Raw genomic sequence first — 13486 nt, forward strand, 5'->3', positions numbered from 1 at the left:
TGTTTATTCAATTTTTATTTTTTTTTCCAGTTTGAAAGACAACCGATTGTATTTTAAAGATAAAGTCTTCTTGCTTAAATAGTAGATAATCAGAGCTTAATTTTAAGGGGACTAGATTGTCTCAAGTGAGATGTTTACTGGATTTTCTCTAGTTTTAATCTCGACCCTTTAAACTATATCAATCTTGTTTTCTAAATTTTAAACCTTTATTTTTCATGGTTGAGAATTTCACTAAATAGTAATGTGACCGCAGGGGATAATGTCTAATTTTAAGGTATTTTAGTACCACCTAGATTAACTCCAACTACATACAACGTTAAATATGTTTGCATTGAAGGTTTTGGAGATGAGAAATAAATTATCTATTTTTTTCCTTCAAATTAAAAAGTTATAAAATATTTCTAAAATTAAATTAAGTAAGATTAAAATGTTACATGAACATTTATTATATTATTTATGCAATTTTTTTTAAAATATATATTAAAATATAAACTTAATCATAACGTTGAATAATCAAACTCTCAAACACAGCTAAAAATAAGAAATAGCACAAGAGACATGCAATAAAATAGACAATGTTCGGTTTCAAAAAACGTGTACATGAAAAAGCAAAATAAAACACTCATCAAAAAGTAAAATAGATAACGTTTCCTCAAAACAGTATAAATGACTAGTTTTATTATAAATACTTTGTATAATTCTGAAGCTTCTTACAAAAAAATGCAAAAAAATCTAATCTCAAGAATGAATTTGAACATTTGCAATTAGTCTAGTAAGTTTGTTTAATGTTTCACGAGCAAATATAGTATCAGGATGATCTTCACCACAAATTGAACTCCTAATAAAAACAGCTTTCTTGATTAATTCACCCCCTATATCAAATTGTGCACCCCTCAGCATTAACTTAGCTCTAGTCTCAAGCACTGTTGCTCTACAAAGAGCAAGCTCTTGCCAAAGACAAGGATTCAATTGAGCATTGGTTTGTATTGATCTCCAACAAAGTGATTTTTCCAACCACTTATCAACTGGTGTGACTAATATTGTATCTGCTGCTTCCAATGCATTGGTGCATAGGTACAAAAGCTCAAGTGCTGCGCTGCATCGAGAGTATGTAATGAAAGATTGAATTGCAAGAGGTAGGACAACTTTTTTCACAAGATGTAGGAGCTCAGAAACCTCGAGCTCAACTGCCGCAGGATTGCGGCCGAATTCAAATGACAGAAAACAAGCAGCCCATAAATGGTCCATATGTTGTTGAGATATTGATGAGCCTTGACTGATAACAGATTGAACCATTGCTTGTGCTGATCCATAAAGTTCTCTTTTTCTAGCATATAGTTTGATGAGTTCATTGAATTGGATGCAACCTTTTTTAGCACTAGTCCTTGCAATGTTAAATCTTAGTAGCATAGAAGATGCTTCTATTTCTGATCTCTTTGTTTGTAAGGATGTGAAACCACATGTTAAGGATTGAAGCAATTTTCTCAAAAAACCAGTTTTCATGTGTTTTTTCTGTATCTTGTGTGCAGCATTTGCCAATAAGGAAACTGGAATGGCACTTGATGCAAACCATCCACTTACAAGTACCATTCTTGTTGCCAAGCTTCGAGGGCCATCTGCGTGATCGAACACCGAGAAACAAACATCGAAGAGCTGTAGAAGGAAAGTGTTTTTCCGGAAGGCGTTAGCTTCTTTTCCATTCCATGATATCTCCTTTAAAGGCATTCTGTTTATGGTGTCTAAGAGCCTACTTGGAGTTATCGGTAACTCGGATAAAATTCCACTGACAATGGCAAGGCCTAAAGTTAAGCGGCCGAGTTTCTCCTCAATGATTCTTAGAGCATCAACCTCAGCAACTGGATAATCCTTTCCCATTGGTAACATTAGTGACATTGCTTCAACTCCTGATAAGTATGAAAGTTTTAGCGGTTCTAAGTTCATGACACGAGGAAGGCACGTTGATATAATCACATGAGTCTCTCCTCCGAAACGAGGGAGAAGATCCATCACAAGTTTGTGATCCCACCAATCGTTTTCGCTATCCAAGTTATCAATGATGACAAGATAAGGAATGTTTCTCATTAGTTCTTTTCGAACTCGAGAAATAGCCGCTTCTTCGTGCTCTTCAAATCTTTTTATACTGTTTTTCTCCATACTATTTTCAACACTCACATCAACTTCTAAAAATGACCTGAGGTTTAGATAGTTTTGCCTTATATACTTGCTTTCCCCTCCTATCCATAGCACCGTCTTGTATCGCTGCTGAAATCTATAAGCAAACTCAAGAATCAGTTCAGTTTTTCCAATTCCTGAATCACCTGATATGCAGGCAATCCCTTTACCATACAAAATCTTCATTCCTCTTTTCTTTCTGATATACTTTCCACCGCGTTTGAGCCTCGAACGGTACTGCCTCTGAGAAAAATCAATACTTTGCATTTCAATCTCCTTTTCTGACTCCTTCCATAGAACTTGTTCATTCTCCTCCTTACTTCCATTTCTTTGATCAACTAGCACATTACTCTTGCCTCTACCAATGCTCAAATGTCTTCTCTTCAATCTCGCCTTGAGTTCAATATAATCTTGCTTTGAATCTCCAGTAACATCACCAAAAAGCATAAATTCCAACTGAGAAAGCTCCTTCTTTCGACCGATAAAACTCTCGTTACGAGCGAAAGGCAGCTCCTCTTCCTTTATTTTCTCTTTCCATTTTCTCAAATGCTCAGCAACACTTCTTCTGCCTAACCTCATTGCTAATAATGTCACAGTCTCCAGTATGCAGTCTCTCCAGTTACCATCTTGAGCTTCCAACTTCCATTCTTCGACCCGAGAAAGGGTGTGGACCGCTTCTTTCCACTCCTGCTCCAACCCTCCATACAAAAGCCAAAGTTCACCTCCATTTTTTTCCCAAAGTTCACCCCTTTTCTCAATTATATCTCTTACAAGACAATCAACTGGACTCAAATCAAAGTATATTGGAACCAAATTCTTCTTGCTAGAGAAAAATTTCAGCTCCTCAATGGTGTACGGATTCTTAAAACACTTCCTTGTTACAATTACTATACCAAAAGAAGCAACATCCATAGCCTTTTCTGCAATGCCAAGCTTGTTAGAGTTTTTACGCGAAGCTCTATCCGATACAAAGCAACTAATACCGTGAATTTCTAACTCGGCACACAACCATTTGGAAAATCTTACAAGAGGAGGCTTTCGACCGTGTAATCCTATGAAAACATCACAACTCTTCAATCTATAAGAAGAAATTGATGGTTTTTGGTTCCTGCTGCCTTTTTTACTTCGCTTCTCTTTCGGTTCAGAATAATCATCATCATAGGGATGACAGTAACCAGATACAGTGCTACTAGATATGCCAACTGAGGAAGATATACGATCGAGAAGCTGCATATCACCCGAAGTACATCCAGGTTGAGCTGCAGCCACTTCAGATATGTTACATCCAACATTTACTACAGATTTCTGTTCTTGAATCCCTGAACTAGTGCTAGGAATAGCAGCATCTAGATGAATTCTGTCATTTGATGCATCAGGTCTCAAAGTCTCGGATAACTGACATGATGATGATCTTGGAGAGAAAAAGGGTGACTGATTAGCTGAAAAGAAAGCCGAAGACGACGACGACGCATTCCTTAAACTCATTGCTGCCAAAGTTCCAAAAGTGGTGGAACTCTCTTCTGGAATATCCATACTTGTTGTAGTTGCAGATAATTTGTTTCCCAATTAGGGAAGATTTCAAATCCCATACACCAATGATTTATAGGAATAGGCTCTCTGAATTTAAGATAGTATTTTCATCAGTCACAAAATGTATATCTTTTTCAATCATCCAATATACCATAAAAAAAATTAAAACTAACTGTAGTACTTTTATATATGTTTATGTAATTGTCATTGTCACTTAAAATAAGTCATTGAAACAACAAAGTAAAAGAAGGAAGAAAAATCCAAATAAAGCAAAACTTGTGATAAAAAAGTTAATAGTGTAACCATCATTTTAAGGCTATAAGTCCTATTATAGATATCCAAAAAGAAGAGAAAATAAATTAACTATGTCAATTCATAAACAGTAATTAACATTGGTGGGAAGCAACAAAGTCAACTCAAATGGAATATTTTTAACTTTAGAAAAAGGATTTGGATATCAAACAGTACAATCAATGAAAAATGTTGTATCATCTTGAGACATTTACTGTAGTTGCATACATAAAGTGAGTCCAAAAATCATAAAAGGCACAAATTCAATTCACTTAAAAACACAAATCTTGGTTAAGTAATTCACCGGCCAAATTTTAAAAAAAAAAACACTGTCTGCTATTAATAAAATTGAATTGATGATAGAGAAGACTCCATTATATGATTCAGATCTGAATACTTACTTACAAAAAGGCTTAGAAACTTTAACACCAAACCGTACATTCACTGTTTTGCCTCCAACCAACCAACCAACGAATCTCTGCAAAAAGTCAAAACATTCAAATTTCCAAACGTTATAACATTAACCACAACATAAAACTAAACCAAAGTACCAACAAAAATTAAGAAAAGTATATATAACATTATTATTAATATCAAAATGTAACCAAGTAGTTTACAATTACTCAATGAGTGAAGTGATAAATCTTAGTCTCAAAACTCAAACAACCCATTTAAGAAAAATAAGAGAAAAAGATAAACTGATTGAAAATGAAAGCAAAAGCACCAACCTTTATGAAAAGAGGTAGAGAAACCAACAAGTCTTCATTAGTGAAGAAACTATTTTTAGTATAAAAATAATAAATAAATAAATAAATAACTATTTATCTTTGAGTGTGGTTTCAGTTGCTGTTGTTCTGAGTTAGTATGAGAAGTTGTGTGTGTGTTATTGTGATTTTGATTATGTGTGCAAGATTCAGAAAAAATTGTGTCAATGGAAAAGAAAGAAAGAAGAAGGCAATGGATCTGACTTGGGTATGGTGGAAACGCAGTGGGCTCCACAAAACTATTTATATAATAAGTTTTCAATTTTGCTGCTAGCCACTATCATCTTCTCATTTCGATTCACATTCTTTCACTTTTTTTCCATTTTCTCTAAATGTCTAACTCAATCTTTTATATCGTTATTTTATAGAAAGTATTTATGATTTTTCTTTTCAAAATTAAATATAGGTTAAATTGGCATAAACAAAAAATAAGGATATCTATTTTATTCTATATAAAAATATCAATTTAACCCTTAAATGTGAATCAAATTAATTTTTAATAGATATTAAATTGTCTTAAAAAAGTAATATAAAAAAACTTAATTGGATCAGATTCTTTGTATTTAAATTGATACTCTTAACTTTTTAGTTTTAGAAACACAGTAGATCTGAATGTATTTTTCATTTTTTGCCGATGCCTATTTTAGATATATTTATTTATCCGTGTTTCTTTGTGGCCTTGTGGGTGCTTGAAAGGTTGGTTTGATTAAGATAGTGAGGAGCTGAACATTGAGTTTTCATATTTTAACAAGCTTTGTGGAAATAGTCAGACCTTGTTGGAGCAGCTGATTGCATTCTTCCCGGGCCAAAGGTGGTAAATCTATCGAATGATTTTGGAGTCGATAGATTATGTGGTGATGAAGAGTTGCAGACAAGGCTTCTGGAATCTGATCAGTTCCGGTGATCTCCATTCGGATTTTGTAGATTCTATCAGACCTTGTTGGAGCAGCTGATTGCATTCTTCCCGGGCCAAATCTGATCAGTTCTGGTGATCTGAACTTGGACTTTTAGTCGTGTTGGCAAGGTACTGTCGTTAAGACTTACGTTGTAATTCGGGAAGAAAAAAAAATACTAATTATACTTATATATTAACATTTGTTTATAACAAATTTAGATTATATCAGTTTTTTTTTTAAACTGAGTAAATCAAGGCTTTATTTAAAATTTATTTGATCAAAAGGTCATATTATAGGTAAAATAGATCAACGAAAAAGTTTTTTAAACTTATCATTTCCATCTTACATAATTATATTAAATTGCATATTTTATGTCCAATTATTATAAATTCGTTAACTTTTATATAATTTAATAAGATTTAATTCTCTCAATTCAAACTTTTTTCTTAATTTTTTTAACTTTCTTTTTTATTTTACTTTTTCCTATTTTTTATTTATTTATTTGAATTGGAAGTTTATATCACAATGATTATGAATGCAAAGTTTAACGTAAAATTTAAAATTATTTGATATATTTTGAAATATTACAAAATATTGTTTTATGCACTTTGATTGAACAATGTTAATCTTGATGAATTTCAATAACATATGAGATGATTTTACATTTATGTAAAAATTTATGTGCATGATCTATATAATAAATATAAATTTTTGATCCATTAAAAAAACAGAGCAAAATTAAAAGAAACTAAGATGATTGATAGATATTAAGAGAACTTGGATTGAAAGAATCTAAACTCATAATTTATACATATTAGTTTACATAAATTTTTCACACGTTTAAAAAAAATATTTACTTAAAAAATTTATTAAAAAGAAAATGAAAATCATAAACAAAATTGGGGGATATAAACTCCGAATTTAAATTTATTATTGTGAAATAGAATTTAAATGAATGACTTATAATTAAGAGAATAGAAATTTCATTGTCTATTAACCAAGTAGTTTATACAAAGATATGTTAAATTATTTATTTATATAAATTAATAAAAAATTAGTCTTTTAATTGACTAACATGTTATATTATATTTTCAACAAAAACTATCGTTATAACTACTATTATATTGCCACATGATTATAACTATCATCATAAAATAATTACACAATCAATAATCTTTAAAAGTTCTTAATGTGATATTGTTTACATTAATAATACGTATTCATAAACTTAAAATAAATAATACATTATTGATTAGTTTTTTTAAATAATACATATTCACCACCTAATTTTTTAAACAAATATTTATTGATTAGTTGAAATATTAATTTTATTGAGCAATTTAAATTTTATTTGATAATTTATCTAAAATCCGTTATAAGTTCTTCTATTATTAGTTAACTTATACATTATTTGTAGTTTTTTATATCAAGTGTAGCCAAATTTTCTTTAATTATTTATTTATATTCTATATTATATACAATTACAATGTGATTTACATTACTCTACAAACAAAAACATTTAGACAACTATAATTTATAACAAATGACACGTCTCGATACAAAGAGAAATATATTAAAAAGAAAAGTATTAAAAAAATAAAAATAAAAATTGTATTTAAATCAACATTAATTATATATATTTTTTAATTTTGTTTTTTTGGTTAATTGTTGTTTTGAAATTTTAAAAACAATAGTTCATAGAAGGAAATCCAATAAAAAAATCAATTCAGAACTGCGACATTAAATATTTAGACACATTTTTTATATTTATAATAAGAGAAGTATATAATCACCTAAACTTCTTCTAGATTGTGGTGCATTGTTTTTTCATCTTCTCAATTTATATAGTCACGTAAGTTTTTATTACAAGTTTTTAATCATCCCATGAATTTCGCTCTATAGATAAAATAGATAAAGAAGAATAAAACTCAACAGTTCTAATCCCAAAATCACCAAACCCTTAACACCTACCCATTATGAATATCATTATAACAAAATCAACATTATATGTGAATTTTTTTTGTAGAATTCCTAAACCTCGAGGCATGCTCTTTCTTTGTGAAGAGGTTTGATTCCTACAGAGCTCCCGTAACTAACGAATTCAAAAGCAAAACATAAGTTAAGATATTAGAAACATTATGTAATAAAAACAACATCACATACTCATGCAATGTAATTTTTCTGCAATCAAGAAACAATAGAGAAAATATTATACAACTAAAATTGATTCAGTGTCATTTTTTAATAAATAAAAAATGGAAAGAAACTGATAGGCATTAGAGGAAACAATTTTCCAGTAAAATCCTACATCTTCCAATTTACTTCAATTCAACGACATATAAATTATTTTTGTTTAGTTTTAATACATGCACCCCCCTAGTTTTAGGTGCAGAATTCTCTCCTCTCACTTGGTGAACACATGGACCAAGCCAATTTTTCGCCCTTAACCCAGATATCGTATTTCTCTTGTCATATTAAAAAGAGTTTTTTCTTTGTCATTTTCACTTATGCTTTTCACTTTCTCCATACACTTAAAAATATTTTTTATCATTTTTATCATATATAAAAATAAATAAAAATAAAAAGTTTTCAAAATAGAATAAGAAATTTCCGACATAGGAAATTTTTTAAAAAGTAATGTCATTATTTTGAACTAAAATTTAGATTTCTAAAATTTGAGTAAAATTATAAATTTTTGAAACTTTTATCTTCTTTTAAAGTTTCCAAAAAATCATGTTTCAAATTTTTAAAAGTTATGAAAGTTTTGTTAAAGATAACTTCAAAATTTCAAATTAATTCAAACTTTGGAAATTTTTTAATTATTTTGAAACACTAGAAACATAATTTCCAAATTTTCAAAACAATTTCGAAAGTTTTCAATAATACGGAATTTTTAAAATAGAAAATTCCAAAAATAGAAAAATTAATTAATATTTTTGAAATAGTAAACTTTAAAATAAAAAAATTACGAAATAGGAAATTTTTGAAATTCTAAAATAGAAATAGGAAATTATAGAATAAGAAATTTTCAAAACAGAAAATTCCAAAAAAATAATGCAACTATTTTGAAACAAAATTTACATTTCAAAAATTTGGGAAAAATTCTAACTTTGTATTTTTAAACTTATGTTAAAGGTAAAAATTTTAAAAATATTTTATGAATACAATAAATCATATTTTGAAAATTATAGATTAATTTAAACTTTCAAAAGTAAACTCATTTTGTATTTAAAAAAATTTATAATCAACAAAAATTTTAAAAATTTAAAATTTGTTTAATAATTTTTGCTAAAGTTTCAAATATGTGAATGAAAAAAAAAATTATTTTTTTATATATATATATATATATATAGTAAAAAGAGTACAATAAGTGTATTAGATGTGAAAGTTATAAGTGTGGGGTAAGTAAAAGAGTAAATAAATAAATAAATAAAACTTGATAATTAAAACCTTTTTCTTGTTCTACAGCAAGCCCATAATTGTGATACGATAAAATTTTCCGACAACTACTGTGTCGGGAATCGCCACCACCATGTTTTGTATATTATTTTCCTCTCCTATTCTCCCTCTCTTTTTTGTTAGTTTTGTTAACCTAAAAGATAATGATAATAGTTTAACCTAAAAGATGGACTTTGATATGAAAATAACATGATTTGGTTTCCCGGCCAGATCTAGAAAGAAAAAAAAAGTTGAAATTAGATCAATAAAGAACACATACGGAGAAGTGAAAAAAATATGAGGAAGAAATTACCTTTTGTTGTTTGAAATATTTTTACTTGGAAGATGTTATGATAGAGATGGAGTGGTTAGAGCATGGTATTAAGAGGGTTTCATAGGAAAATTAACTTGTTCTTTATTTTTTGTTTTGTTTGTTAACACTAAACTCATATTTGGTTCTTCCTAATATTGCTAACATTAAACTGAGATTTGGTTTGTAGATTTTGAATTTCATTTCCAGTAACTGCGACTGAAGTGTAAAGTTCAAGGAAGATGGAGATAAATTATTTTACAATTTTGGATTTTTAGAAACAAATTCATGAAGATGAATAGTTTCTTTCTGTTATCATAAATAGTTAATAAGAATTATTTAATGTACTTTGACCATCTACTTATTATTTAAAAAAATTAGGGTCAACCTTTAATGTAAAAATAGTAAATAAAAAAATGTCAAATGTAGATTATATATATGTATATATGATATACACTTCGCATGTATATGGGACATCTATTGATGGTGGTTGATGGTCAAAATAAACAAATTATATATGTTATATAATTTTTTGAAAAATCAAATGCGTGTACACCAACAACTACTCAATATATTATGAGGGCACAAGATTGTTGAGGTCTCTTTGAGAAGTGGAAACATACACTAGAACAAAGAACACATGGCAGTTATTTAGTATAAATAGATAGTTTGGAAATTTCATTTGTATAAAGGCTTTCAAGTTTCAAGATATATAGGATTTATTTTTTATTAAATAAAAAGTTTATTTAAAAATTAGGATCGTCCCATATTAATTAATAGGACAATTAACACAATATAATTACAAATAATCACCAATATGTGATTTGCACCGAAACCTGATCAATATAGTATTGAAAGTTTGGAGTCATTCCTATTTTATTGGTGAATTAGTAATGATTTTAAGGCCGGTTATTATTATTTTTGAATATGATTCAATGATTGTTGTTACTATTTTTGTAAGAAGCCGCCCTGCAAAGAAAAAAAATTAATAATAAAAGAATTTTCAAATGTAAATTCACAAAGCTTGTAAATTGTTTTTAGTTTAATTTTTAATTGTAGTTTACTCAATTGAAAATCGTTTATTTATTTTTTTATATAAATAAACTTAACTCATTAATTTTATTCAAAATAATGGGTTCAATACAATATGTCATATAACAAAAAACTTGGCGATTAGCATACAATATATAGACGTTCTGGAACATTGCCTGTCTCTTAATCTTCGAATAAAACTTATTTTAAAGTTTGTTGTATTTGATACAATACCTTTCAAATCGTGTAAGATAGACCAAATTTTGAACGAGTGATAAATCCAAAATATATTAGTACTTAAAAGGCTCATTTGACGTCCGAAATAGACAAGCACATAATATAAAATTGAATAAGAATAAAATAATATATAATATAATAGTGACAGAATAAATATTATTATTTTGTGTGTTTAATATATATGATAATATTTTATTTTGTAATGTATTTAATATACATTTTATCATAATATATTATAATATTTGAATAATAAAATTATTATTGTGAATAATTACATATTATTTTTTTAAAATTAATTTACTACATTTTAAATATTATAACTTAACAAAAATAAATAAACAAGTAATTAAATAATTTTATATTAAAACAATCTATTGACACTATTAAATAAATAATTTAAATTTTAAAAATAAATCACGAGTAATTAAATAATTATATTATATTTGTTAGAATGTAAATAAAAATATGATATATACTATATGTAAATGGCAAGAGTACCTTGTAAACAAATTATATTTATTTTAAAATTTTAACTAACTTTCATATTTTTATAACTATGAATACTAATTTATTAAATTATATAAAAAGACAAAACCACATTTGTGTAAATTCATAAACATTTTTAAAATTAATTATCAATATTTTAAGTTTAATATCAATTCTGTTAATTACTTTTTTATTTGATTAGATTTATATTTGTTTATTTTAGATTATATTTTATAAATTGTTTTTATATTAATAGTTATATTTTATTTCAATTTATATTTTAAATTATATTTTATAAGAGTAATTGAGTAAACTATATTTTTTTATCATATCTTATTAGTTTCTAATTCAACTCATATTCAAGATATAAATTTAAACTGGAGAGACAATATGTGATAGAATTATGGATTAACTTATCATATCATTGTCACGACTCGAAAACTGAACGTCGTGACCGACACACAAGTTATACTCCTAGTCTGGCAAGCCTATTAACCAACTTAACAATTAAACAATTAAACAATTAAATAGTTCTAAATAACAATTTCAAAAAAATATATATAATTTTTCTCGAGATTTCGACAGAGTATCATTTGTAACTTCAACGTTTCCAAATTTATAAAATATTGTTTAAAACTTGTAACTCAATCATAACCCAAAAAGCAAAATCTAAATATTTAATACATTTTCCAAAAGACTTTCTATACTAAAAATAGCTGCAAAATAAATCACGATTCAACAAACTTTACAAAACGGTCATCAATCAAAAAGACCTACCAAAACAAATGACTAAGACTTGAATCTACCAACAACTTGCTACTCAGTTGTCTGTGAATCTGAAAAAATTTGAACAACGTGAAGGGGTAAGTCACAAAAACTTAGTGAGGAGACAACAACTACTACCAACTATAAGAGAAACACGAAAGGCACGAATAATTGTTTTACAACCTTGTGAGAATCATGTTAAACAATATTATCTAAAATATAGATAATTATCAAGTAAAGTATACACATGATAAAATTATTAAACTTATAATTTAATCGTTCAAGTATAAATATTTAAAATACAATTCATACAGAAGTGAAATCAAAATGAGCAACCTTAAAAATATCATAAGAATCAAACAGAATAAAAACATAGATTTTTGGGAACCAAGATGGAGCTACATCTCATTGATAGTCATCTCCTTATAAGAGCGGCATTTCCCTTAGGGGCGACTCCATCTGACGGATCGTCATTTCCTCTCAATCTCGCAACGTATTATAACGCATCAATTAGGAAGCTTACATCTCGTTGATATCTCTCTTCTCCTAATGATGACATCTCCCATAGGAGCGACTTCATCTAAAAGTTAACTCTCTCCAATCAAAATGATATAATTAAGTACACCTATCGTCGCTAACGATATCATAATTATAACAATGATTTCCAAAATACGTTTAAAAATCCTTTCTCACTTCATCATAACTCATGGAAAACATATTCAACTATATAACAATTTAATATTCAAATACTTTATAACTCATAAATAAATCAAACTATTAACATACTATTTAACAAATACTATGAAAATAATTAAAGGACGAAATCGAGATAATTTCAAATGTTGTGCTTCCCCAATTTTTAAATAAATACTTTAACATAGAAAACAAGTAAAATAATAATTATAGCAAAATAAAAATATGTGACAATGATTGTTGTCTACTCACAAATATGAAGAATCGCCTAAGTTTGTAATCTAATAACTCTTAAAATAGCAGACAAGACCTCAACTAACAAATACGTGTATAAAAAATATTATCAAGACTTTAGAAAAATTATTATAAAGTTTAGCTAACTCTAGGAAACCATAAAAATCCATTAAATATATTATAAACACAAATAAGATTTTTTTAACAAAACTACATTTTTTTTATAGATTCATCACTACAAGAAAAACACCATTTTGTGGCCAACTTTATAAATATTTTGTGGCCGAATAAAACCCTCACAAATTAGTGACCGAAAAAGCCCTCACAAATGTCAAAATTGAAATTGGTCTTTATTTGTGGCTGAAAAAGCCCTCACAAATTTTTAAATATTTAACTTGATTTTGTGGCTGCCTAAACCCTCACAAAATCACAACATTGTGATTTTGTGAGGGCTTAGGCAGCCACAAAATCCAGTTAAATATTTAAAAATTTGTGAGGGCTTTTTCAGCCACAAATAAAGACCAATTTCAATTTTGACATTTGTGAGGGCTTTTTCGGTCACTAATTTGTGAGGGTTTTATTCGGCCACAAAATATTTATAAAGTTGGCCACAAAATGATGTTTTTCTTGTAGTGTTT

The 13486-nt window shown here is 27.8% G+C and overlaps 1 protein-coding gene across 4 annotated transcripts; it reads right to left on the reverse strand.

The window, feature by feature from the left end:
• Positions 1-647: 647 nt before the first annotated feature.
• On the reverse strand, positions 648-5079 carry LOC101493757 (uncharacterized). 4 transcript variants are annotated; one of them, XM_012716644.3, is made up of 3 exons: positions 4722-5079; positions 4399-4471; positions 648-3789 (listed from the first exon to the last, which is right to left on the reverse strand). In XM_012716644.3, the coding sequence occupies exon 3, from the start codon at positions 3703-3705 to the stop codon at positions 739-741; it is 2967 nt and encodes a 988-aa protein (XP_012572098.1). In that variant the 5' UTR covers positions 3706-3789; positions 4399-4471; positions 4722-5079; the 3' UTR covers positions 648-738. The 4 variants fall into 4 exon arrangements, with proteins under 4 accessions (XP_012572098.1, XP_004503695.1, XP_027191205.1 ...); XM_004503638.4 differs by having other exon boundaries at positions 4395-4471; XM_027335404.2 differs by having other exon boundaries at positions 4962-5061.
• Positions 5080-13486: the final 8407 nt, after the last annotated feature.

The sequence above is a fragment of the Cicer arietinum genome, chromosome 6, assembly GCF_000331145.2.
Source record: "Cicer arietinum cultivar CDC Frontier isolate Library 1 chromosome 6, Cicar.CDCFrontier_v2.0, whole genome shotgun sequence".
Taxonomy (NCBI): domain Eukaryota; kingdom Viridiplantae; phylum Streptophyta; class Magnoliopsida; order Fabales; family Fabaceae; genus Cicer; species Cicer arietinum.